Raw genomic sequence first — 25,920 nt, 5'->3', positions numbered from 1 at the left:
ACTCTCTGTGAGGAGCTCTCAGAGTTAGGACACCTTCAGGGAAGAGGAGATGTAACTGATAAGATTGGGTCCATGCCTTAAAACCCTAGGATTATGAGGCTATGTGTTGCCTAACCAAAGAACAATCCTATGCTTTATTGAGTAAGACTACATTTCCTGGTCTCCATGGAAGCCAGGTGTGGGTTTGCTCTGGCCAATGAAAAATAAAGAGAAATGTTGTTTGGGACTTTTGGGAAGGCTGCTTAAAAGGAGCTGGTCCAGCTGGAAGAAGCCCTTTTTTTTTTCCCTTCTGACTTTCCTCTTTCTTTTGGCCTACAGCTGGGATGTGATGGCTGGACTTCAGTTGCCATGTTGGACCATAAGTTAACTTTGAATACGAAAGCTATGCACTAGAATGGTGAAGCAGAAATATAGGAAACTTAGGCTCTGAAAGACATTGCAGAACCCTCATTTATCCCTGGACTGCCTGTCATTGAACTTTTTGTGTGTGAAAGCTAAATTTCTAAAATTTAAGCTAGTCTTAACCTGAGGGCTTCTGTTAAATAAAACTGAACAAAGGCCTAAGTGATCCAACCATCTTTTATTGTCTTTTATTGTCGAAACTTTAACTACTAATGGTTAAACGGCTGACACTACAAACACTCACCACCACTATCGTCTATGATATTATATAACTAGTAAACAGTCGAATCTCATCACCAACCACAAAATCCACCAACATTCCAGCAAGACTGAGCAAAATTCCTGTCCTAATCATGTCTCCCTCACATTCTTGAACTTCTAGGGAGCATATGAATTCCTGGCTACTTCCCTGCTAGAGAACAAGGGTAGATCACCCCAGACCCAGGAAACATGATCATAGGATAAGCACCCACAGCCTGGGTCACACCAAGAGATTGGGAGACAGTGATATGAAGGAGTCAGATCTGACTGTCTGTGTACCCCACCGCTAGACAAATAGCCCAAATTCTGAGATTTGGAGGAATTCTAAGATACAGTGGCTGTTCAGATCATGCCTGAAGTGAATTTTTAACCACTATGCTGTCCCAATGCTCAATCCAGGTTACTCCCACTGACAACTAGGTAACAACAACTACAATGTGCTGGCTAGGAAGTCACTTTCCAATTGATATAAGTAATCTTTAGAAATCAGATCATTGTTTTTTAATGAAACTATTATCTAGTTTTTAATTTTCTTTTTTGTTAATGTTTATTTTATTTTTGAGAGAGAGAGAGAGAGAGAGAGAGCAAGCAGGGGAGGGGCAGAGAGAGAGGGAGACACAGAATCTGAAGCAGGCTCCAGGCTCCAAGCTGTCAGCTGCAGAGCCTGATGCGGGGCTTGAACCCACAAACCCGCAAGATCATGACTTGAGCCAAAGTCAGACGCTCCATCAACTAAGCGACTCAGGCGCCCCTTACCTATTTATTTTGAAGAACCATCTGTTCACTGCAGTGTCAGAGGCTCTTGCTCACTGGCAACCCACTCCCAACAAACTTCATGTTTTGGCAAAATTGAAATCTGGAAAGAATACATAGTTTTGTTTAAGCCTAAACCAAACATTCTTATAAGGTAAATGTCCATTTGCTCTGGACAGTAAGTTTAAAGTAAGCAACATTAAAAGTTCTTTCTGGTGGGAATAAATTATTAACTGAGCCATCTAACCAAGGGCCTTGGATAAATTTAAATCTTCTACCATGATTTGAACACTAGTGGTATCCAATAAACATTATCTACTAGTAAGGGAAAAAAATAATAATATAACTCAGAAGCTAATTATCTCCATGGTTTTCTCAACTCATCAGAGATTTTAGGTATAAAACTGGAGATAAGGCAAGTCTCAAAATTCAAACTGAAACTCCAAGACTTTTAAGACAATCTCAACAGAGACAAGTAAATAATCTCCTGTGGAAATGAGAATATGAATTTCAAAGGAAAGGAGTGAAGACATTTGGCAGTTCAATTATTCCTTTCTTCCAACAAATTGGAACTGTCATTTCTGGAGAACTTACAAAAATTCAGAAACTAAGGATCTAATCAAGAATTTAAAAAAAGAAAAGTTTAGGGCACACCTGGCTGGTGGTGTAAGTATGTTGGCATTCACAAGTAAATCATCAGGTCTTCTGGGTAAAGACACAAGATTCCCTCTGTTCCAAAGAGGGACAACCAAACATGGAGTTGCAGATGGCCAAATCGCATCATGGATGTAATCCTATTTGGTCATTGCCCTAGGTCAAGACTAAACAATCCTGTTAAACCTGTTTTAAAATTCCCTGGACACATACTATTGGTTTTCTAGCTGTTTCGAGATGAAAAAGTACATTAACTAGTCTCACATTCCTGCTGCTGGACCATTATCATGATTTTATTTATATATATATACATACATATGTATGTATATATATATGTATATATATACACACATATATATATACACACATATATATGTATGTATATATATAGTTTATTTATTTATTTATGGGGGAGAGAAAGAGAGAGACAGAGCGAGTGAGCAAGTGGGGGAGGGGGAGAGAGAGAGAGAAAAGAAATTCCCAAGCAGACTCTGCTATGTTAACAATGCAGAGCCCAACAGGGGCTCCATATCACAAACCCTGAGATCATGACCTGAGCGGAAATCAAGAGTTGGATGCTTAACCAACTGAGCCACCCAGGCCCCCTCATTATCATGATTAAGGATTCCCAGTAGAGGTAAAAGAATAATCACTTGGAAATATGAATTTTTGAAAACAAAATTACATCAAGAGGCTCTAATTTCCACTCAGGTGATCATTCTCAGTTACATCTAGGAAATTCTGCCTCTAGTCACAGATGACACTAATACATAACAAATATTTATTAAATTTCTTCTTTTTAAATCAAACACATTTTACTTCCAATAAGTTTGGACTACTTGGAAGGGTTAGCATTGCATCCTTTGTAATTTTGAATATCTGGATGGTAGAGAACTCATGGCTGTAAATGTTTCTCCATCCCTCAAACCTGAATCCTATTCTCCCTGCTTCCTCAACAGCTATGGAAAAGGGTAGGTTAAGCTTTCAGGGAATTTGTGAGTTGGCAAGGAAATGAATAAAGTATAAAAATGCAGAATGTAGATAAAGAGAGCAGCCTGCCTTTAGGAGTCTGCAAAATCCCCGAATTCAATTTTGGAACTGCCTGTATCTCCAGTTCAATTTGTAAAGTTTCCTCGAGCTTCAAATAATGCATACCATGCTACGAGAATTTATGAATCAGCTGCCGAATGAGTGAGCAGATGAGACTGGGCTCTGGATTCTACCAGATTGCATCCTAACTCCTTTCAAGGAAGTGGCTGACCCTGGCTAAGCCACAGTTTTCTCATCTGTAAGGCAGAGTGATAAGAATTAGGGTTTTCACGGGTGCCTGGGTGGCTCAGTCGGTTGAGCATCCGACTTCAGCTCAGGTCATGATATCTCACTGTGTGAGTTCAAGCCCCGTGTCGGGCTCTGTGCTGACAGCTCAGAGCCTGGAGCCTGCTTCAGATTCTGTGTCTCCCTCTCTCTGCCCCTTCCCCTCTCATGCTCTGTCTCTCGAAAATGAATAAACATTTAAAAATATTTAAAAAAATGTAAAGGTGGCAGTTTGTAAAAAAAAAAAAAAAAAAAAAGAATTAGGGTTTTCATAAAGATTACCTCATAAGATAATAGTAATCATAATAATAATATTCCTACGAACTCCTCAAGCATAGGGATTGTGTTTTTATTAACATGGTTTTAGTACAGTGACCATAGAACTAGACCAAGAACAAGGGATGTGCAGCTTCCATCAGACGCCATTTTAATATCTGTAAGAGTTGTAGCTCTTCCACAAAGGAAGATTATAGGAAAAATAAATAAATAAAGTCAGAAGAGGTTGTGGAAGAATTGTGTAAGGGCAGAATAATTCAATAAAATGGCAGTAATTTTAAAACCAAAGGCGAAAACAAAGATATGTCTTGGGGCACCTGGCTGGCTCAGTTGGTTGGGCGTCCAACTTCGGCTCAGGTCATGATCTCATGCTTTGACTCATGAGTTCAAGCCCCACGTCAGGCTACTGACAGTTCAGAGCCTGGAGCCTGCTTCGGACTGTGTGTCTCCCTTTCTCTCTGCCCCACCCCCACTTGTGCACATGTGTGCACACTCTCTCTCAAAAATAAACATTAAAAAAATTTTTTTAAAAAAGATAAGTCCTAAGATCATTAAATAAATGTGAAATCCAATTAATCAGTGAAGAAAGTTAGCTATAATCTTAATAAGGGGTGTGGAATTCAATTTACCCAACTCAGGAGGAAAAATTAGTTAATGACCTATCTTGAAACCAAGAGAGACCACCTCATAAAAGACAGGAGTCTGGAGTTCATGTAGTTACAGTGAGTGTTAAAAGGGAGTTGGCATGTGGTCAGTGTCTCAGGGAGAATCCATCTCCTTTCTCAACTGAAACTTTTGGTAAATTTGCAGCCACAGTCTGCTGAAATGGCCACTCTACCTTGCTTGTGACACTACAATTTTCAGGAGTGGGCTAGTGTTTTTAACCCAAAGAAATTTTGGAATAGAGTATAAAGATTAAGTAAATCGAATCTCAATCATTAACACTGTGTACTACGTTCAAAAATAGGTTTTTTTAAAAACTTTTTTTTAATGTTTATTTATTTTTGAGAAAGAGAGAGACAGAGCATGAGTGGGAGAGGAGCAGAGAGAGAGGGAGACACAGAAGCTGAAGCAGGCTCTAAGCTGTCAGCATGGAGTCTGACAAGGGGCTCAAACTCAGGAGCTGTGAGATCATGACCTGAGCCAAAGTCGGACACTTAACCTACTGAGCTACCCAGGTGCCCCAAAAATAGTTTTTTTTTTTAATTATTCAGACAATTTGTATATATTTGGTATTTAAAACATTTTCAAGCTTTAAAAAATGTTGTCTATTAAGGTATCTAGCAGGTTAGCCTTCTGAAATCAATTTAAATGGATAATTGGGTAACTAATTTTAGATTCCTGATGTTAAGCCAAATGATATAAACAGTATTGAAATGCTTAAGAATCATCTTAAGAAGTTTAATTTATTAGCTTTACTTAAGAGGGGTTTAAATATATAAGAAGTTTTTTTTTCTTATTAGAGAAATTTGAAGGGCTCTAAAAGAAAAATGAATATATTAAATTGATAAAAGCAGTGTGCAATATTTAAAGGAAGTCTATTAATTAGGTTTGTAACCAGAATTAAGGGAGGCTGATCCGTTCGAGTGGAAGAGGCATAAATCTAAGTCTCCCTTCAAAATGCTTACTAAAATTATTATATTAACAAGTAAAATAGGATTTGTAAAATCATTCAGCATATTTATTGAGTGTATGCTCTGTGTTGGGCATTATTTTGGATGCTAAGAATATAGCAATGAGTAAAAACAAGGGCAACAAATTCTTAATGGGGCCTACACTCATTAAACGTAAGAGCTTTAGAAAAAAACTAAGTTATTAGATGTTTTTGCTTTAATGCATTGCATTTAATTTTTAAAACATTAGCTATAAATAGCAATGTACCTTAAAGGACATCAAAAAATTCACATTGACAGTTCTTTCCATTCACCCTGTATCTTTAGTGCCTAGCTCATATTCAACCTCAAAGTTGTGTGTGGCTGGAGTGTTGAATCTTCTATTTAGTCTTTCACATCACTCCCAAGAAATCTGAGTTACCCAAGGTTCTTTTCTTAAAATGCAAATGTCTCCAAGGTTAAGGAACTAGGAGATATTTACATCTTCATGTAATTCAATCCGATCGATCGTGTTTCTTCTACCATCTGAGTGAAGGAATAAACTTTCTGATGGAAGGAAGAGAGAAAAATAACTTTGGGGCTGGAAATATTTATGCAGAAAAGGGAAATCTCTGGATTGGGGACACACTACAGGGCAGGGCTGGCAGTCCCAGGGGTAGCTGGGGAGCTTGGGGAATTGGGTGAGGGATACAGAAAGAGTGGTGGAGAGCGCAAAGAATTCTCAACTATTTCAAAACCCACCTCCACCCAGGAAAGAGAAGAGCAAGAGCCTCTTTTTTTTTTTTTCTTTCCCAGGGGATTATCTGTCCCCAAAACCCAGAAGTCAAAATTGCTTTATTAAAAACTTCCATTTGGGTAAATAAAACTTATGCAAAATGACCTGGAAACTCAAACCAACATTATTGTTTCCATAGGAAAATGTTTCTCACCTTTACACAGACCACTTACAACCAGTCTATTGAAACATAACCTATCTGTAAATTGACCATTATTGTGAGAACCCACTCACAAAACCACACCCAGGCAGTTCCAAAAAACCGCAGAGACTCTGCAGAAACCCAGCAATGACCTAAACTACGGGGTTTCCCGGGGCAAGCCTAAGCTAAGAACTCACTGAGCTTTGCAATGTGTACCCACATTTCAGCTTCCCCCACCCTAGCAGTCACACAATTCACATATTCCAAACCCGCACGCAGCGCTGGTGGCCCCTGTGACAGCTCACCAACCTCCAGAATTGTGACTAATTGCAAATTCCCCACACTGACATTTAGGCACCAACCAGAGAGCAGGTAGAAGAGGTTGGGGGAGAATTGTATAGGGGTTGATGCCTCAGGCTCTACAGTCTGAAAGAACTAGGTTTAAAACCTCAGTGCCACGCCCTGGCTACATGACCACTGACAGGTTGCTTAACCTCTCTGCACCTCAGTTTCCTGGTCTGTAAAATGGGGATAAAAATGATACCTATATCATGGAGTTTCTGAGGGGTTTAAATGAAATAATGCACATACATCATTGTGCCTGACCTACAGCGAGGGCTCAGACTTGCACTTGTGTGTACAGCAAGTACGAGCCTGATTTACAGTAAGTGAACAGAGAATGTCTCATATCTTCTGCTTGCAGTATGCCATACATGAAGACAGTAGTTACTGACATCTTGGTGGGCTTAAATAATTTACAGCCTTTTTCTCAACGTTAAAGAAGCCAAGAAATCATCCCAATTCTTATTTGGGGTCTTGAGATGCTGGAGTGCATTACAGGCTTTATCAACACTTTCTAAGAGTTGATGAGGATTTGGCTTTAATCTGGTAAATGAAAATTTCACGAAGAGTCATGGAAGAGTTATGAAGAAAAAGTGCAATGCTCTAAATGATGCACTTTCAAATAACCAGTGCCTTTCCAGACATTCAGTCCCATACTGGACCAAAATACCACTGACAACATTTCCGTGAGAAAATGATTTTTCTAAATAGATCCATATAAACCAGGCTGAGTGATTAAGGGGGAAAATGAGTTTAATAATACAGTATTAGACTGCGTATCATCCAAGTAAAGTGTACTGTAAAAAATGTTTTGAATATAAAATTGACCTCCGGTAACTTTAGTGTTGTAAATACTTGTATTATAGTGAGGTAGACAGTTTAAAAAAACTCTCCATTAGACAGACTTAAAATTTTGTAATAATATTTAAGAAAATGATAACATTATGAAAGAATGAAATATCTGATTAATGCGTAACTTTGTACAACTCGAATATAAACTTTTAAAATATTAGAAATTATAACATTTGAGTGCATATAAGGTTTGTACATTAAGATGAATTGCATGCTGTCCATTTCCCCTTTGCACTTTCAGCCACCTTAAATAAACAAATATATACAGCCGTAACAGAACAACAGTGCATCCAAAGCAAATGTGCATTTTAAATTATTTCTCCTGGCCAAGTCTTTTTTTTTTTTTTTTACTTAGCATTTTATATTAGCATTTTTTAAAAATCATTCTCACCCTTTCTTGGACAGTTTGTAGTTCTCTGAACCAAACAAGCAACAGGTTTAGATCGAGAGAGAGCAAAACCACTTAGGAAAAAACAAAAACTTTTTTTTTTTTTTTTAATGGTTGGTACAAGTTCCCTTGTTTAAACCATTTCATGGTCAAAGCTAGGAAGGAAACTAATGCTGCAAAGGGCCTACATATGGGCAATGTTTGAAAATAATACTGGTGCAGGCTGGGGGAAAATTCATGTTTCTGACAATCTGGGAATGGTATTGAAATTGTGTTGTGCTCTCTCCTGCTTCCTTTCGGAAGATGAATACCGCCCCTGCCTCCTCCCTCACTGTCCCTTCCCCATCTCCCACTCCAAGCTCAATGTAACACTTAGCTCTTTTCACAGTTTCTCATTACTAAGTTTTAAAAACATTGCCTAACTGGTAATTACAATCTGAAACAATTCTTTTGGGGGAGCCCTGGGCTATTGCTGGTTGGTAATCTTTCAGGAATGTTAGAGAGAGGGGAGAAAACATAGATTTTAAAGAAATCTACGGGCACAGGGACCTGTGTCCCCTTTCATCCTCTCTTCCCTGCTTCTGGCCTGCCCCCTTCTCCCCATCCTTCCTTGGGGCCCACGACCTCCCGTCCTGACTTCATCCTCTGCTTCTTGGCTCATTTCCCCTCCTCTGCACCTCTTACCTTAGTTACATAGCTTCCCGTCCCTACTCACTTTCTGTTTAACTGGAAAATCACCTTCCCCTTAAAAGGGGATGTCTGAATTTTGGCAAATTCTGTTCAAAGAAATCAATTAGAAACAGACACCACAGAAGGGTTTTTCCTGGGTTACCTCCAGCCTGGCTAATACACCTCAGTGTCAGCCCCATCAGAGGCAGGCCTTGTGGTTTCTCATTATCCTTCAGGGGGTTCCATTTGGACTCATTCTTGTCATTCCATCCATACCAGTCCCCCTTTCCCCTACCAGAAAAAGCAACAGAAAGGACCTGAGCCCCCTTGAGTGAGATGCCGGTTGCCAGCTCCCTCTCCTGGGAGAGCCCAGGGCAGCCAGGTATAAAAGCAAGTTCTTCTAAAGCTAGGGCCGTTCCTGGCTTTCCTGTTCCCGGTGCCAATTCCTCTATTTGAACACTCTTCTGCTTGGGAGGTCACAAGGCATAGGCTAGGCCATGGCCAGAAAAAACAAACAAACAAACAAACAAAAAACCCACCTTCTTTACACGGATAGAAAACAATCAAACCAAGATGTGGTCAAAGGTGATTCTTCCTCCCACACTGTTTCTCTTCTTAAGCTACAAAATTTTCAATCCTTGGAGCGGTTGAGAAACAGGTATGCGTCTCCCCGCCCCCCACCTCCTATCAAAACCTGTGAGACACACAAGGAAATCCAAAGCCACAGTAATAAAGGAAAAAAAAAAAAAAAACTAAAGAAATCCTCCTTGGCTTGTTTTTCCAGGGTGGCCAGGCGAGGTGTGAAAATCCGTATCTCCCTCTGGGCTGGCAGGTGGAAGGTTCTGGGAAGGCTGCGCTCCCTCTTCTCCCACCGGGCTGCATGTCCAGGCTGTTCCCCCACCCTCTGCCTCCTCCAAGGCCAGCTCCTCCTCCGCCTCTCTTTAGTCAAGCCTCCCCTGCGGTCAGGGGCCAAGGCAGCAGGAAAGGCGCCGCTACCTGCAGCCGCAGGACTCCACCACCATGTCCTCATACTGCTTGTAGACCACGTTATTGCCGGCGTCGATGTACAGGATGCTGATGGGAGTCAATTTGGTGGGCACGCAGCAGCTGGGCGGGGTGGAGCCGGGATCCATGGAGTTCATCAACGTCTGGATGATGGCGTGGTTGGTGGGCTCCAGGTGCGAGCGCAGCGGGAAGTCGCACACGCCTTCGCAGTGGTAGGCCTCGTACTCCAAGGGCGCGATAATCCAGTCGTCCCAGCCCAGCTCCTTGAAGTTCACGTGCAGGGGCTTCTTGCTGCAGCGCAGCCTCGACTTCTTGCCATGCCGCTTGCCGTGGCGGCTGGCGAAGGCCGTGCGCCGCCGTCGGCGGCCGGGTGAGGGCAGCCAAGGCCCGGCGTCCGGGGCGCCCGACGGCGGCGGCCACGACCCCTCGGCGCCGGCGCCCGGGCCCGCGACCTCGGCCGAGCCCAGCTGCTCGCGCATCTCGGCGAACAGGTTCTTGCGCTGGGATCTGGTGAACACGACGAGCAGGGCGCGCTCCTGGGGGGGCCGCACCCTCCGGCCGAAGCCCAGACTCCGCAGGTCCGGGGGCGGTGGCTGCTGCTGCGGCCCCGGCGCGCGTGCCTCGGCCTCCCCAGCTCCCGGCTCGCCCCACGCGGCCCGCAGCTCCAAGCACAGCTGCTTCCAGGGCTGCTGGCGCAGGCCCTGCCACACGTCGAAGACTTCCCAGCCGGCCCGGGGCGCCCCCTGCGGGTCCAGGGTCCGCGCGTCCAGCAGCTGGGGCGACAGGCAGGGGAAGAGCTGCACGTGGAGCGGCCCGGCCGGCGGCCCCCAGGGCGCTGCGGGCGCCTGGCGAAAGAGCCGCAGCTCCGCGCCCACCAGCTCTTCTTTGTCTGAGAGCGTGGACACATCAAACAAATACTTCTGTCTCCGGAGAGGAGTGTGCGAGAGATCGTCTGCGAGATAAAAAATAATTACAGTCAGTTTCACTTAAGGGGGAGATCAGTCCGGTGCTCTGCGGCCGCCCCCGGGAGGAAAAGGGCGGGGAGCGGGGCAGGCCGGCTGGGAGTCCAGCTCGGCCAGCCCGGGGCCTGACCACCCGGGCTCCCCGCCTGGCCGGTGCGCAGCCAGAGGAGGGGGAGCATCGGGGCAGGCCCCCCTCCTCCTGTCAGCCGGGGGCTCCCAGGGCGGAAGTCGTTGGCTGCCGGAGAGGCGGCGGTGGCGGCGGCCTCCCCGGTTTCCCCTCCAAGGAGCCTGCGTAACCACTAATGTGCCCTTTGTGGTCGTGGACCTGGGCCGCGCTTCCCCTAGACCTCCTTTTGGCTGGCTGGCTCGTTCTCATCATTCACGTCTCGGTTCAAATGTCACCTCCTCCGTGAGGCCATCTTCGACCACCCTGATCTAAAGTAGCCTCCCTTGGTCACTATCACAGGACCTGGCTTATTATCTTCCCAGCACTTAGCTTTATCTACAAACACTTGCTTATATTTGTCTCTTTAGTGGTCTTTCCCAGCAACATCCTGCCCCCCTCCACTGACCCATAGGAGCTAGGACCATGTCATGTCCATCTTGCTCACCGCAGCCGGTACAGCTGTGCCAGCTGGAGTACATGCTGGGCAATAAGTGAGAAACGTAGCTATTCGCATTCTGGGTGCCCATTATAATCATCTAGAGACGTTAATAATTACCAGTGCCAGGGCTTGCTTTTACCAATTGCATGAATATCTGAGGGTAGAGCCTGGGTACTGGGTTTTTGTCAGTTTTGTTTGTTTGTTTGTTTGTTTGTTTTTAAGCTCCAAGATGATTTGAAGATGCAGCCCTAGTTTAGACCCACTGGTCTGGGGGGATGTTGCTGCCCATTAGACAGTTTTGCTAAAGCATTTAGGCCCAACACAAAGCTGACAGATTGAAGATCGACTATATTATCTCTTCCTTCCTTCCTTCCTTCCTTCCTTCCTTCCTTCCTTCCTTCCTTCCTTCCTTCCTTCCTTCCTTCCTCAAATTCACCTACCATTTTAACAACAAACAAAAGAGCAATGAAGCTTTCAGAAGTCTGCAGGGGGCAAAGGAACAAACACACACACCAGGCATCTATCCATTGAGAAGATCCCTCAGTCAAAGAGAAATACACCAGTAAGGAGAATACCTCAAACACACACACACACACACACACACACACACACACACACACACACTCCCCTTCACCCACCCACCCACCCAACTTGAAATCTTCTTGCTTCGCAACTCATCTTGCGGATTAAATTTTTGATTACAAATAAGAAAAAGAAATTTGGGGCACATGATGGCAGGGGGTGGGTGGCGGGAATAACAAGCTTTTAAAATCCAAGATGAATTCTTTGGGACCAAGGCACAACTTGACTTCTTTTTTGATGCATTTGTGCATGAAGCCAACCCCACTTCAATGTGCAAGGCGGAAAGCTAACCAGATTTTCCTGGGCTGCCTTCTCATAAAATATTTACAACCCAGCAAATACAAAAATCCCCAAAGCCCCCAGCTTTCCCCAGAAGCTAGTAAAGTTTGGTTCGATTTCAATAGTAAAAGCGTCACTGGGTCCTGGGTCCGACCCTCCCTGCCTATCCAGATGTAGCCCCAGGGCACTGGGTCTGGAGCCTCAGCCACACCCAGTCCCCACTCTAGGCTGACTGCATGGCTGGCTACCTCACTCTAACGCACAAGTCCTGACCTGAGATGGAGCTGTGGGAAGGGTTAGAGAGGTGAAGAGGGAAAAGCTGCTGGAGGCGGTTGATTTATGGAAGCCAAGACCTTCAAACCGGCCAGGGTCACATTAAAATCAGTGGGAACTCAGCACACTTTCTTCTCCTCCTTTAAAGAAACCTGTGTCTGACAACCCTCAGCCACCACCCAGATCTCTGGACCTATTGCCTTAGGCTTCACTTTCTTGCCTCTCATATTTCTCTCTCCCTAAACTAAGGGTGTGATGAGATGGACAAACAGAAGGCATTTGCTGCACCAGCTAAATATTGTGAGGGCTGATGTATTTTTCATCCTTACTTTATCCACAAGCACAGACCAGTTCTGTAAGGTAGATATTCTTATTGTTCCCATTTTACAGGTGGGAAAACCAAGGTTTGGGGAAATTAAGTTAATTACCAAAGCCTGACAGCTAGTAAGTGGTGAAGTTGAGATCCAGACTTAGGTCTGTTGTTTAATTCCAGAGTTGGAGCATTTAGCCCCTAAGCCCCATTGCCTCTCCATTGTAGTCCAGGTACTAGAGTTTAAAAGCAACCAGGAATGGCTGGGGTATAAGGGATGGGGGGATACAGTCCAAACTGTATTTTCAGGGCTTGCTAGGAATAAAACATGGACTCCTTAAGGAAATCATTTCCATCCCTGCTTACATAACTCTTGAGACAATTTGTCACTGGCTGGAGAGCATAGAAAGGTGCAAAGGGTAATGATTTATTTATATCTCTCTCGTGAAACATGGAGAAAGCAGCCTATTTTGTTTCTACTCTTTTTTTTTTTTTGTAAGTGTGGGCTAATAATGGTTAGTCTGCACAGCTGAATTACTTTTCTCTACTTCTCAAGAGGTGTCAGAACAGAGGAAAGCATCTGTAGAGAGAGGGTTCTACTGATTGTGCAGCCTTGGGATTTCTGATGGTCTTTCTAGCAAGATCAGCCAGCTCTTAATCTTTCCAGGGCTCAGGGAAAGAGTGCAAATGGGGGCTTCAGTCTAACCTGCTCCTTTCTCTTTCCATCGCAGCTCCAACAGCCTCACCTGCACCAATGTGGACTCCCTTGCTCACAGGTGCAAGCTTCCAGGCATATATCTGGGGCAGATACACTCTTAGGAGGACAAACCCAATGAAGAAGTTGTCCAGGCCCTTGAAGGGGACTCTGGGCTAGTTGGGCAAGAGCTCTATGGTTCAATGACCACAGTAGAATAGTAGCTCTCAAGGCCACTAAACCTGTAGAGACCCCTTAAGTCTGCACCATCAGCACCACACAGCGTCAAGCTTGTTAGAAATGCAAATTCTCTCAAGCTCCAGAGGTTTCTTATAGAGCCTAGAAAATGCATCTTTCTGAAGCTCCCAGGCAATGCTGATTCTGCTGCTGGTCTGGGATCTCACTGTAAGAGCCATGAATCTACATGAGCATGTCCCCTTGGCTCCTTAGATTCCTCACCATGTGGGGTGGGGCACCACTGGAGGTGAGGCAAAACAGGGTCCTCCAAAGCACAGGACCCAGGGCAGACTCTAAGGCCGTACTCACTAGAACCAAGTCACTATTCTTCCCAGCTCCTTTTTGCCCCCCACAGCCACCCCCTCATTTTTGGTACTCTTTCAGCCACATGTACTCTCACTGGGTCTCCAGAACCTCTAACCCCTGAACAGAGGGTCTGAGAAGGTGGCTTCTCTGTGCAGCTCTCCTACAGACCACATTCCCCACCTGTCTGGACCTGCTCTGGGGCCATGCATCACAGAAATCGCCCAAAGGAGGCATCCAACCTGGGGAGTGCACACACCACCATCCCCTGTGACCCTGAAGACACTTTGCTGACCTGGCATCAGAAAGCCTGGCCTTGCCGTCATGGCCACCTCTGGGTAGGAAGCCAGCCCTTCACACTCCCTTCCCACAAGCCTCCTCTCCCACCAAGTCCTGTATAAATGAGGGCTGATATCACCAATTGACCCTCTCTCCCATCCTCCTCACTAGAAACATGAACCTTCCCTTCTGTTTGTGGTACTTTCTTACATCCTGGGAGGGAATCCTAAGGTTTCCACCTTTAAATTGAAATCAATCAGTAATCATGGGAGCTTTTTATTTTGTTTTAATTTGCACCGACCTGGTTTGTTACAGCTTTGCTCAGACTCCAGTTTACTCGGTGTTTGTTGAGTATTAGACGTACAGACCTTTCGAGTTACAGTTGCTGGATTTGTGCCTATCAACTTTCCCAGGTGGGTGGATGGAGGAAGGAGGGGGAGGAGAGAAGGAGAAGGGACAAACATCTGTATACTTGAAGAGAAGTCTTCATAAATAGGTCAGCCGTTTTTGAGTTAAGAGCAAGTTGGTAAAAGGCTGAGGACACCTCAAACATGTACATCTAGTGTGGAATTTGACAAACAATTTAAAAAGGAAACAGATGAAGGCACAAGAAAAAAACGAATCACTTGCAAGGTAGGGACTGTAATGCCCATTTTAAATTAGAAAACTGGCCTAGGACGGTAAAGTCATCAATGCGGGGTCGCAGTCTCAGTACGTGGCGGGAGAAAGCTAAGAAACAAACCCCAGACGGGAAAGGAAAGGTTGCCCACAGCACCAAAGACCCGACACCCAAGAACCTGAGCCCCAGGAGGGTGGCCTCGTGGAGGGACTCCAGGCGGCAGGAAATGCGCCCGGAGGGTCCCCCAGGGCTACTCACGCTGGGGCCAGCTCCGCTGGGCCACCCAGTGGAGAGTTTCTGAAAACCCGCAGTTTCATTTGGTTTGGGGCGGAAAGCTCACACACTGCATTTTTTCCAAGACATTCCTGAGATAGGTACACAGCTTGAGGTCCCGCTTGAGAGTCCTTGCGGGGATTTTTTGTCTCTCGCCCCTCACCCTTCCAGGGTGCCCCCGCGGCTCCAGCTCTCTAGGCTCCTCAGTGCGTGCTGGGCTCTCGTCCTTTGCATTTGAGGTGACCGAAGAGGGCCCCACTCGCCTCCACCCGACACCCCGCCACGCGTCCTGCCCCACGTCCTCCAATGGCACAGATCCTGTGACTAGGCAGGGGCTCAGAAAGCCGAGATGATAGTGGACTTTCCCACCCCCACTTCCCTAGGTGGGGTGGGGGGGAGTAAGAAGGGGCGGGATAGTCACCCATCTTTACAACTAAAACTCCAGACGTCTTTGCAGCTAACCCTTTCCCCCAACCCCCTCATTCTTTGGCCAACAGCCGCACTGAACGTGTATGGGGCGCGCCTTTGTGGCAGGCCAGTGCTTGGGCTTTGATGGCCTCTGTCCCTGAATCCTCACCGCTGGCGGTGAGACCCGTTCTACTTTACATTCATTTATGGATGCAGAAACTGGGATTCTATGAGTTATCTTCACTTGCCCAATGCCTTGCCACTAGTGAAGGACAGGATCTGAAGGTCTTAATTCTATCCGGGGCCCTCAGACCTGTGGCCACGCCTCTTCCAGTGCACTCGTTGGGCGGTGGAGCAAAGAGGGAGGAAAGACACGCGACGCAGATTCATCACCAATGCCATCAATTCAAGGCGAACTGGGTTCCCCAAGGATTTTTTTTTTTTTTCCTTTACTAGAAGGAGGATCTCCAAGCAGGAATTTCACGGTTAGATTGGAAGTCACTTGCTCCCTAGTTACTCAGCTTCAGCACTGCCTGAGGTGCCAAAGTTGACAGGTTAGAAACACAGTCAGATGAACAGGGTGAGTAAAAATGAGCCACCAGCCCTCTCTCCTGGGGCATGAAGGCCTCTGAGTAATTTGTGCTCCAACGATTACCCTCTCCTGGGACACAGTAATATCTTGAGCATCCTCCTGTATTCTTGTCCTGAGTCCTGCCTCTGTTGAGATTTGTTGCAAACTGCTGATCTCACGAAGCCTCCTCACTGAGGTGCAGATTCAAGAGGCCATCCACGCAATTCACCCTCCATAGGGTGCACTTGCTTGACCATCCAGAATAGAAATCATAATAGCAAACACTATCTATTGCGCATGATCTAAATCCTTATAACAACTCATTTAAGCCTCAAAAGTAACTATGAAAAAGAAAAGGATATCACGAGTATGCTCATGTTATGGACCAGAAAACTTCACATGCAGATTGCTGAATGGTAACTTGCCCAAGATACCAAGAAGTAAACATGGCCATATGGCTCCGAAATCTGTGCCACCACCCTGGACATCCTAGCTCTTGATCTCTGTGTCTGGTAGAAACTCTGAGAAGGCTCCTGCTCTTTCATGCAGCCCATGCTTGGGGGAAGAGCATCGGTCTCTAGTCTCTAAGAGTAAATCACTTCCTAAACAGCAGAACTGAAGGGATGTTAACAGTTGGACTTTTGAAAGAGAACTTACAGGGAAACAATTCTCTCATCTACAAAATAAGGATAACATCAACTCACAGAGTCACTGCGGGAGGGGTGGCAAATGAGAAGAGTAGGAAAGACATTTATCTGAAGACGTGTGTGAATGTTAGTTACTACTGACAATGTGGAATTAGCACAAAAGTCTAGACTCTAAGAGACATAGATTTGAATCCTGACCTGTAACTTAGTGGCTGGATGACCTTGGATACTCTAGGTCGTATAATCTCTCCCAACCTCATAGGCCTCATCTTGTAAAATGGGAGAACCACCCCCCACCTTGCAGAGTCATTGTAAAAGTCAGAGTCAAGGCAGCCAGGGCCAGCTGTACATGACACACAGAAGCACCCAATGAACACAGCCAAGATTACTGTAACCACCCAAATCAGGTAGGCAAAAGATGCACCTGCACTCCTCTTGGCCTTCTTTGAGGAGATGCAGTCCAATTGTTTCCACAGGATTTCCAGAAGTGAGTGGAGGAGAGGTGCTGGGAGGAGGAGAGAAGCAAGGGCTTCCAGCTTCTATTCATCTGAGGTCCAGTGAGGGGCAAGGCCTATAGGGGTTGTGGCTTCACCCCCATCACACAGACCCTTTTCAGTGCTCCTGTCATTATGTCCCTCCACCGCCAAGGTCTCTGTCACAACCTCCAGGTGGGCAACCAACCTCCAGCCAGAATCTCATCAAAGATAGGTCCCTCCTAGCAGGTTCCCTCCTCTGTGGGTTCAGGGCCAGTGCTGGCCCATATGCCAACCCTGGCATTTGGTTCCTGGCTGGGCAGACCCAGCCCAAACAGGCCTGGGGGTTAGTAGCCTTCCCCGCCCCTCACTTCCCACTTTGGAGCCCTTTTGTGGGGCATGATCTGTCCACAGAGGCAATCGGGGTGGGGATGAGGGTGATCTTCACAGGGCAAAGAGCCAGGAACATTTGGTGGGGAAGATGGGGTGTAGCAATGAATGAGGCCCAGCCACTGAGTCACCTGAGAAGGCCCTATAGGTTGGTGTGTGTGTGTGTGTGTGTGTGTGTGTGTGTGTGTGTGATCACCACACAGTCAACCATCTAGCTTCTCTCTAGATCTCTTGGCTTCCCCAGTGTTTTCTCCAATAGCTGGCCCAGAATTTGTCAGCTTGTTTTCCTCCTTTCAAAGCCAGAGAGGCCTCAGGCGGGTCCTCCACGGAATCTTCAGAGGCTTTTCCAGCCTCTCTCCCAAGCCTGGCCAACTGGCACCCTCCTCCCTGCAAAGAGTCTGGGCCTTGTAAATCCCATACAATTCAGCAGGTCTGGTGGCCAGCGGGGATCCCACAGAGAAATCCCAGTGTTCGAGCACCACGCTTGGGTCCAACGTGAGGAGGGGAGGAAAGGCGAACCCTGAATGCCACCCGACTGAACTTTGAACTTCCAGCACACCCGGAGTCTCAGCACAGCCTTCAATGGCAGTAAGGCGAGGTTCTGGCGGGAGAAGGCGGCCAGCCCTCCCCCGGAGCACTGGGCACTGCGCACCCCCAGCAGGACTCGGAAGGCAAAGAAGCTTCAAGGAGACTCCTTTCGTTTCTCTAAGATGAAATGTATTCATTTGTAAAGTGGTGTCCAAGGACTTAGTGCAAACGCTCTTGGCTACGAGTTCTTGAGAGGGGTTCAAGAGCCAGAGATTCAAAGCGGAGATCAAAAACACTTCACAGGCGTCTCTTTTCACTGCAGTCTCACCCTGGTCTCCCAAAATCTTAATTTGACATCACTGCAGATGAAATCCAGACGGAAACTTGGTACCATTCCCTCATGCTGTAGCTTTTGTCCCCAACTTTCCGCGGAGTCCTGCGGTCCTCCGCAGGTCACTGCCCTTCCCTTGGAGTTGCGCACGCAGGGCCCGGACCGGGTTGATCTGCCAGGGGCCGCCCTCGCTGCCCTGTTGACCAGCAGGGTCTCTGGGAGCCCACTGGAGTGACCCAGGATTGGCCAGGAGGATGAATTGCCGACGTGAACCAGCTTTCCCGGTTGGAACATGATCGGGCCTTTTGACTAGAGAGTTTTGAGAACAAAAGTAGAAGAAAAGGTTCCATTTTATTTGGTTTCTCCTCCCTGACCAGTTCTCGGGTTGCAGGTGTGGAGAGGGGTTCCAACCGGCGTGTTGTGTGGACAGGATAGGACCTTCAGCGTCCAGGGGTGCTGCGTAGGAGAAACCTCAATGGTGTGTCTTCTTTAAAGGGTTGGGATCGTGGAAACTCTGCTCCAATGAGTTCACCTTGAGCTGACTTCCAAAATAACGTCGCACCAAAATGAGATTCGCTGTGGCAGCTATGGACCGTAGGCCAACATCATTCAATTTCCCTCCCTACGGGGCTTAGGAGCAACAGTTCTGGGAAGTGGGATGAGGGCTGGACCATCTTGCAAAGCCAGATTGGCAAAGCGGGCGCAAGGATTCTCTTTGGTTCTCACGTTATTTAGGGAGAGTACGGGGTAGGGGGCCGTATAAACCACCCGGGATCCCAAAACCAACCCTCCGCGCAGCTCCTGCCCCCACTTTCTGCTCGGCTCACTCAGCTCCACCGGCGTCCGCCTGGGCCACAAGCCCGCCCCTCTCCTCTCCAGCACGCCCACTACCCGGTCCCTAAGCCGAGCTCCGCCCCCAGACACCCCGGCCACTGGCTGCGCCGCGCGCGCTTCTCCGGGAACGCTGGCCAGCGCGGCCCGCCGCCCGCCGCCAGTCCCTCCTAGCTCCCGCAGCTTCTCACCCCACGCCGACCCAACCCTCTGCCCCCAGCAGCGCTAGTGGACGGTCCTGGAAGGCAGGGGACAGCAACCCTGGAACTTGTTAGGCCTACGAGGCCCGATTTCATTCCTGTAAACAGAGGGCATCACTTAACTGCCATTGAGCTTAAAGCCAGGGCTTTGAAGGGAGACGGGGGTAGGGTGGAGTGCTTGATGCCCCCAGCCACGAAGTGACGCGGAGATCCACAGTCCCGCTTGCCATACGTCGCGGCCTCCGCTGGGATACTGTCCCCGGATCTAGAGAGCATCCTTCGACCAGGGTTATTCTGTACCCGAGGACTTATTGAATTAATGCCCTTCACTTCCCTTAAAAGCCCCCCAGGGGGTATTGTTGATTTGCTCTGCGTCGTTTAAAGCACGCAGCAGTCCCGGCAGAAAGCAAACGTTTTCGTTCTGCCCTCTCTCTTTCGTACTATCTTTTTCCCGCCCCTCCGTCCCGTTCTCTTCTCCTCCCTACACCGCCCCAGAAAGACGACACCAATTGCTAGGAGGTGTGCCGCCAGAACCCAGAGAACTGAGACTGGGAGAAAAAACCGGTTGCGTTAGGACCTCCATCTATGCAACGCCCGCGTTCCCCGCGGGTCCAGGCGACGCGCAAACGCTCGGGTCGCAAGGGGGGAGGTTTCGTGTCTTCTTTCAGCTTGCGGAAGGGATTCTCAAGGCCTGTCGTGGGCTGTGGCTTAGGTGACTTGTTTTTTGGTTTTTGTTTTGTTTTTTTGTTTGTTTGTTTGGTTGGTTGGTTGGTTGGTTTTCTTTTAGTGTGGAGGAAAGGCAAGGATGTTTGGGCACGTTTTTCGATCCCCTCCCCCACCAGCAACTCTATCGCGCAAACTCGCAGAGCCCAAGAGCCTCCCGCGCCGGGGGAAAACGTTCAGTGTCCCTGTCAAATTAGCCTCCCCTGCAGAGGAAGCTCGCCCAGAATTCTGGCCACACTCGCACTCTCGCTGCAGAAGACACTAGGTGTTCTTAGCTTACTTGCTAAGGCGGCCCTTGTAAGAGTCTTCAAAGGCCTTAGGGCCTTAGGGAAGGGGGTGACAGCAACTGATATTTAACAGCAAGCCAATGGCTTAGGTGTTTGTGGTTTGTGGCCTTAAAATGTTTTAATCCTTCCCGCCAGAAGAGAAGAACAAACTTCTGCTTTAAAGCTTCCTTCCCTCACCCTCGGCCTTTTCCCAGGACCTTCCACTCCACCGCCTGGTAGAAGATCATGAACCTGGACAGCAAAGCAAACCCCACGCGGACGCTCACTCGGGCACGCCCTCACGCGCACACTCTGAACGCTCAGCAATCCTTTTCCAAGGCTGTTCCCTCTTTCCGGGGAAATAAAGCCTAGATTGGAACCTTCTGCCGGCTTCCTCACTTGGCCGTCTGGTCTGCATTAGTGTTTTTATAAGGGACTCAAACAAATCGAATACAAGGTCACCAAATAATTAACAGTTGTGAATTCCCTCCGTCCCCATTAAAATACTTCCCTGCTTATATTTCATTTTCCGTTTGCCAACGACAACAGGGTCGGGGCAAAAGCGCTGCTGCGTTGATTACGCCACTCTGCGGCCCAGGTCCACCCAGAAACTCGCTGTTTTGCATAAACATGCTGTACGGGACAAACTTCAATCGCGAGGGAACTCTGCAGCTCTGAGAATGCCCTCCTCCCGGCCCGGCTATCCCCACAATTGTCCTGCCCTGCCCTCTGATAATGGAGACCCACAAGGTAAACCAAGAAGGCAACAGTCAACGGCAGACTTTCCAACGATTCATTTCTAGGGTGTCAAGTTCCTCAAGGATGTTCCGATCTCATTTTTGGTTTTTGATCTGTCCCCTACCGCCGCCTTTCTGAGAAGGCTATTGTAACAACCACCACCACCACCACCAGGGGAAAAAAAAATTTTTTTAAAGAGTCTTATTTCCAAATCATCTGGAAACCAAACTTACAGCAGTATTCCTAGACTCATTTTGGTTTCTTCCAAAACCAAGGGGGAGGTTTTTTTCCCCCCTTGTTTATGTGGCACTTCTAACTACAAAGCTGAGATTTCCAGATTTGTTTCTCTCTTTCTCTCATCCTCTATCTCTCAGCCATGTTGAGTTCATAGAAGTTCTAATTGTCTGCCTTTCCCAGGCCCCAGGACTCCAGTACTAGTGGCCTTTGAATGGTTATATCATGTGCTAATTGCAGTTTCTCTGTATCCAAACTGATCTATTCTGATCTTACGACTGCACCAGCACAAACGTGCAGTTTCCATCTTTGTGGATCCAAAGTCAAAGCACAATATGCAAGAATTTGTAAAGATCAGGGATAATGTGGTTTGTGCCTTTACAGAGACTACAAAGCACAGCACAGATTCAGACCCTCAAATCCAAAGATCTGCTCCAACTCCAAACTGGTTCTTAGAAATCCTAGAATATTAGACCGGGTGGCAAATCTGTCCCCCCTTTTTTTTGTTCCCACTTCCTGCCACCATCCTTTAGAAACTTTCTCACCCCTTATCCTAGCCATATAGTGTCATCGTTAAGTACACAAGACCTAGAATTGGATGTGTGCTTCACCCCTCACTCTGTGTGACCTTAAGCAACTTGCTTAACCTCTCTGTCTTCCTTAATTCACCTGTAAAACACTGTTTATAGCACTTTCCCCAGGGGTTGTTGTTAGAATTAGATGAAATAATTCAGGTAATAGATTTTAGCACAGTACTTGGTATACAGTAAATGCTCAATATATGTTGGCTATTATTATCACCCCTAGATGCTGGAAGAGCAACCCGAAAGGAGGGACCTTTTTTTAAAAGTCGCAATCAGGTCTCCTCATTAGGTGTGTGTATGGGGTGGGAGAAGGTGGCAAGGATGAGGTAACAGAGAACGTGCTATCTTTATAGACCCAAAGCGCTCTTCATTGACTTCCGACCGAATTTATCCCTACTCGCCCACTCTTAATCGCAAGCTTGAGGGGTGACTTTTGAGGTTCCGGGGTTCCCGGGTGAGGAAGGCTTTTTACAAATACTTTAGGTAAGTAAGGAGTTCCTGCCTCCCGGACCGGCTTCAGGACTCCTTGCATTTTCTTTGCTCCTCCCCCTGAGGGACCCTGCAGCTCCAAGCCAAGCCTGCCGCATTCGACGGCGATTTAAACATCCCCGAGGCAAGGCGCCAAGTTAGCGCGGCCGGCCCAGCTCTCGGCTGGCCGCTGCTCTCTCCTACTTGCCCTGCCATCCACGGGTTGGGGGAGGGGATGTAGCAGGGTTTGGCGCGGTTCAGAGTCCCCACGTGAGAGGGGCGGAAGTCCTCGCCAGGAGCCGGGGATGCGCGGCTGGCGGGTCCCTTCCATCACGGGAGACTAGACACCGTTTGATGTGTTATGACATGAACCCTCAATTAGATCGCTGAGTTGAAACACTCCAATCAGGGGCCCGATGCTAAGCAAGCCCCGGAAGGTCCAGCCCGAGGTCACCGCCGGTGACACATCAAATCAAAATCAGTGAGAGGGAAAGTGAGGCTTTCCCTTTATCAAGCTGGCGCTGTAGCCCGCAACGCAACCCCTCCTCTGCGCGCCCCCTCCGGCCTCGAGCTCCGCACGCCTTCGCCCCCGAGCGGCGTGCGACGAGTCGCACAGCCTTCCCAGTCAACTAACTGCCTTTCTTCGCGTTTTCTGGGAACCTGAGAGAGTGGAGGAGACCGCGCCTTCGAAGCTGAGGTCCAAGTGGTCACTCCGCGTCTCCTCCGGCTGGGGACCGCGTTCCAGAGTTGAAGCCGACGTCTGGGTCTTGGTCCCGCTAGCCTGGAGACCTGGCTGGGGAACAGAGGCCCCCAGGCCTGGGCGCGCAGCCAGTCCCTTTCCCTACCTCCGGCGCCCGGGGCGCCCAGTGCGGTGCCCGGGGGGAGACTGCAGCGCCAGCAGTGGAGAAGGGAGGCCGCGTCGGCGCGGGAGCTGAACCCTCCAGAGACCTCCCACTCCTGCCTGCACGCCACAGGCTTCGGTAGACACCTCCCAACAGCCTGCAGGGTCCCTTGGTCCCGGGCCAAACTCGGAGGGCGCAGCTTACGAGTTAGGGGTGCCTGCTTGGGGGAGGGGCGGAGATTCTTGCCACTTCCTTTGGGGAAAAGAAAACAGGCGCCCAGCCTCCCGCCAGCCTGGGCCTCCGGGATTTCTTCCCCTGGGGAAAGGCCTCTTAAGCAATTTTCTCTGAGCTTCTTTAGTGTCTCCACCAGGGAAGTGTAGGGTAGTCTTTGACTAGGGTAGCAGAGAAGGCGGACGGTAAACAGGATTTAGAGGGAGGGAGACAACAGAGGCAGGGAGAAGACCGGGTGGGGGGAGGGGGCGAACTGCGCTGCCGGCACCGAGGTTGGGGATCCAGTTGCAGCGCTACGAAGAAGCCACGTGTGTCTGCAAAGGTGACTTTAGTAGCCCTAAAATCACCATAAAATAGCCGGCGTTAATTTGCTGCCTGGACCTTTCAGCAGCTCATGAACCTCGCTGACCTCGGCTGCAGCAGCGAATCCAGCGTGGGCAGGAACCCTGGTCTGCAAGGAAGGTGGCTGCAAGGGTGGAGGCTGGGGTCTGAAGCCCGGGAAGAGCCCGGGGCTCGGGGGCCGTTAGCCTCCTCCGAAAAGGTCCGAGGACCTCCGTGTATTCAAGGCAGGCCGAGCGGAGCAGCCCTGTCCGCCTGAACCCTGGCGCTCGCGGGTTCCTGAGCGACCCCACTTTCACTGACCTGGGAGTAGGAGGAGGGGAACCGGTCAAAGCCGCGGAGCTAAGTCTGGGCAGGATAGTGGAATGGATAGCTGCCCCCAAATCTCGCTCTCTTTTACCTCCTCCTCCCTTTCTTCTCGACTCCTTCCTCCCCTTTCCCTTTTCTTTCCCTTTTCTCCCCTCCTTTCCTGCCTCCTTCCACGTTATTGTCTCTTTAGGAGCTGAGTTCCTGGTGCCTGTGGATCCCTCCTCAGTTTCTGGGGGCCATGGGGAGAGCGGGGTTCTCTTGAAGGCACTCACCACGTGGGCCATCTCGGGTGGCAAGGAGCTGGTGCATGAGTTTCCGCAGGCACCCACTCATGCACCCACGCCCTCGGAGGGAACCACGAATAGGGCCCCTGGGAGAAGCTCAAAGAGAGGAGCGATGCCTGGCTGGGAAAGGTGGATGAACACATCCATGCACCCATATGGATTAAGTACCAACAAACCCCAAACTTAGTTGCCCTGCCCCTGCCCCGCCCTGCCAGTTGCTCGCGGCTGCCTTAGCAGAAACGACTAGGTTGACGCCTCGGAGCCGCAGAGAGCACGCTCGCTGCAGGAGCAAAAACGCCCGAGGGCGCCGGGCTCCCTCCAGGCTGTTAATACCCCCCACATCCAGCGCTGGGGTGAGCTGAGAACCCTTGCTGCGGCTGGGTCGGGGCAATGCCAGACGCCGCTCGAGGACTCACTCCTCCGACCGCGGGACTTGCTTCTGCCGGCTTTTCCCGGAGCGAACGGGAGCTCGGGGCTTTACAACTGCTCACTCGTGCCCCAGGGCCCTCCCGGTCGGCCACCGCAGCTCAGGCCTTGTACCGCGCACCACGCACAACCCGAGACCCCGTGGCAAGGGTGCCGTCAGTCCCCGCCGCGTCCCCTCTCCAGACCCAGTGATTTGCCTGCCACCTCCCGTCCTCCACGCTTCCTCCACCAGCCACCAGACGAGCGGCCACCACGCTGCTTTCTGCAAAAGACAAGAGAAAGAAAGACGAGAGAGAAGGAAGGAAGGGAAAGAAGGAAGGGAGGAAGGGAGGGCTGAAAACTGGAGTCAAATCTGCAGCTGCATTCATAAACTTATTCGGGCTTGAGAAAAACAATTTAAGAAAAGAAAGGGGGAGGCGTCCAGAGCGGGATGGTAATTCACAAACGCAGCCTCCTGCCAGAGCCGAAGCAGCGCCCTGGCTGCGGAGTTCCAGGGAGAGGGGAGTGGGGCGTCTTCTTTGCCACTTACCTAGTCCCCTGTCTACAAAGCTAGTGATCGTATTAGCCGACTTGGAAGACTGGAAAAAGCTGGCGTTGATGCCCAGCTTCTCGGCGATGGAGTAAGTCCTGTAGATTGACAGCATGTACTCGTGGGGCACCACGCGTGGGCCCCTGCCGGGGGGCTCCTGCGCTTCGGGCTGCTGCGGCGGCCGCCGCCGGGGCTCATCCTGTGGCCGCGGTTGTGGCTCGTGGCGCTGCTGGGGCTCCCCGGCCGTGGCACTGTCTCGTGGCGCCCGCGGTATCTTCCCTTCCTTGCGGCTTCGCATTCCCTTGGCGGAGCCCAGCTCCGCGGACGACGACGAGGATGAGATGGAAGCCTGCTGGAAACCGGGCAAATCCCACAGGAAACTAATGAGGAAGACGGCCGACAGCAGGACTCTAGGGGTATCCATGGCGAGCGAGTGGCAGCGTCTCCCAGAGAGGCGGCGGCGCAGGGCGTGAAGGGCACGGAGCGGCTGGACAGCGGCCGGGGCCCGGCTCCTCGCGCGGACTCAGAGTGCAAGGAGCCGGGTCCCAGCCACACAAACCCCGGCCCTGCCACGCCCCCTCCCGCCCCTCGTCGGGAGGGGAGGGGTGGGGGGAGGAGGGGAGCGGAGGGTGGGAGGAGAGGCCGGTGGTGTGGCCAGGAGGTGTGGGGGAGAGGGGCCGCGGTGTGCCGGTGTGGCTGGGAGACG

The 25,920-nt window shown here is 49.2% G+C and overlaps 1 protein-coding gene across 1 annotated transcript; it reads right to left on the bottom strand.

Annotated features, from left to right (window-relative positions):
• Nucleotides 1-9,221: 9,221 nt before the first annotated feature.
• GDF6 (growth differentiation factor 6) lies at nt 9,222-25,639 on the bottom strand. The gene is made up of 2 exons (XM_030304450.1): nt 25,215-25,639; nt 9,222-10,398 (listed from the first exon to the last, which is right to left on the bottom strand). Exons 1-2 carry the CDS (start codon nt 25,636-25,638, stop codon nt 9,434-9,436), a joined length of 1,389 nt encoding a protein of 462 aa, XP_030160310.1. The 5' UTR covers nt 25,639; the 3' UTR covers nt 9,222-9,433.
• Between the last annotated feature and the right edge of the window lie 281 nt (nt 25,640-25,920).

This window comes from Lynx canadensis, chromosome F2 (genome assembly GCF_007474595.2).
Source record: "Lynx canadensis isolate LIC74 chromosome F2, mLynCan4.pri.v2, whole genome shotgun sequence".
In the NCBI taxonomy this organism is placed as follows: domain Eukaryota; kingdom Metazoa; phylum Chordata; class Mammalia; order Carnivora; family Felidae; genus Lynx; species Lynx canadensis.
The sequence above is the reverse complement of the archived record's forward strand: the minus strand, read 5'-3'. Positions and strand labels throughout refer to the sequence as shown.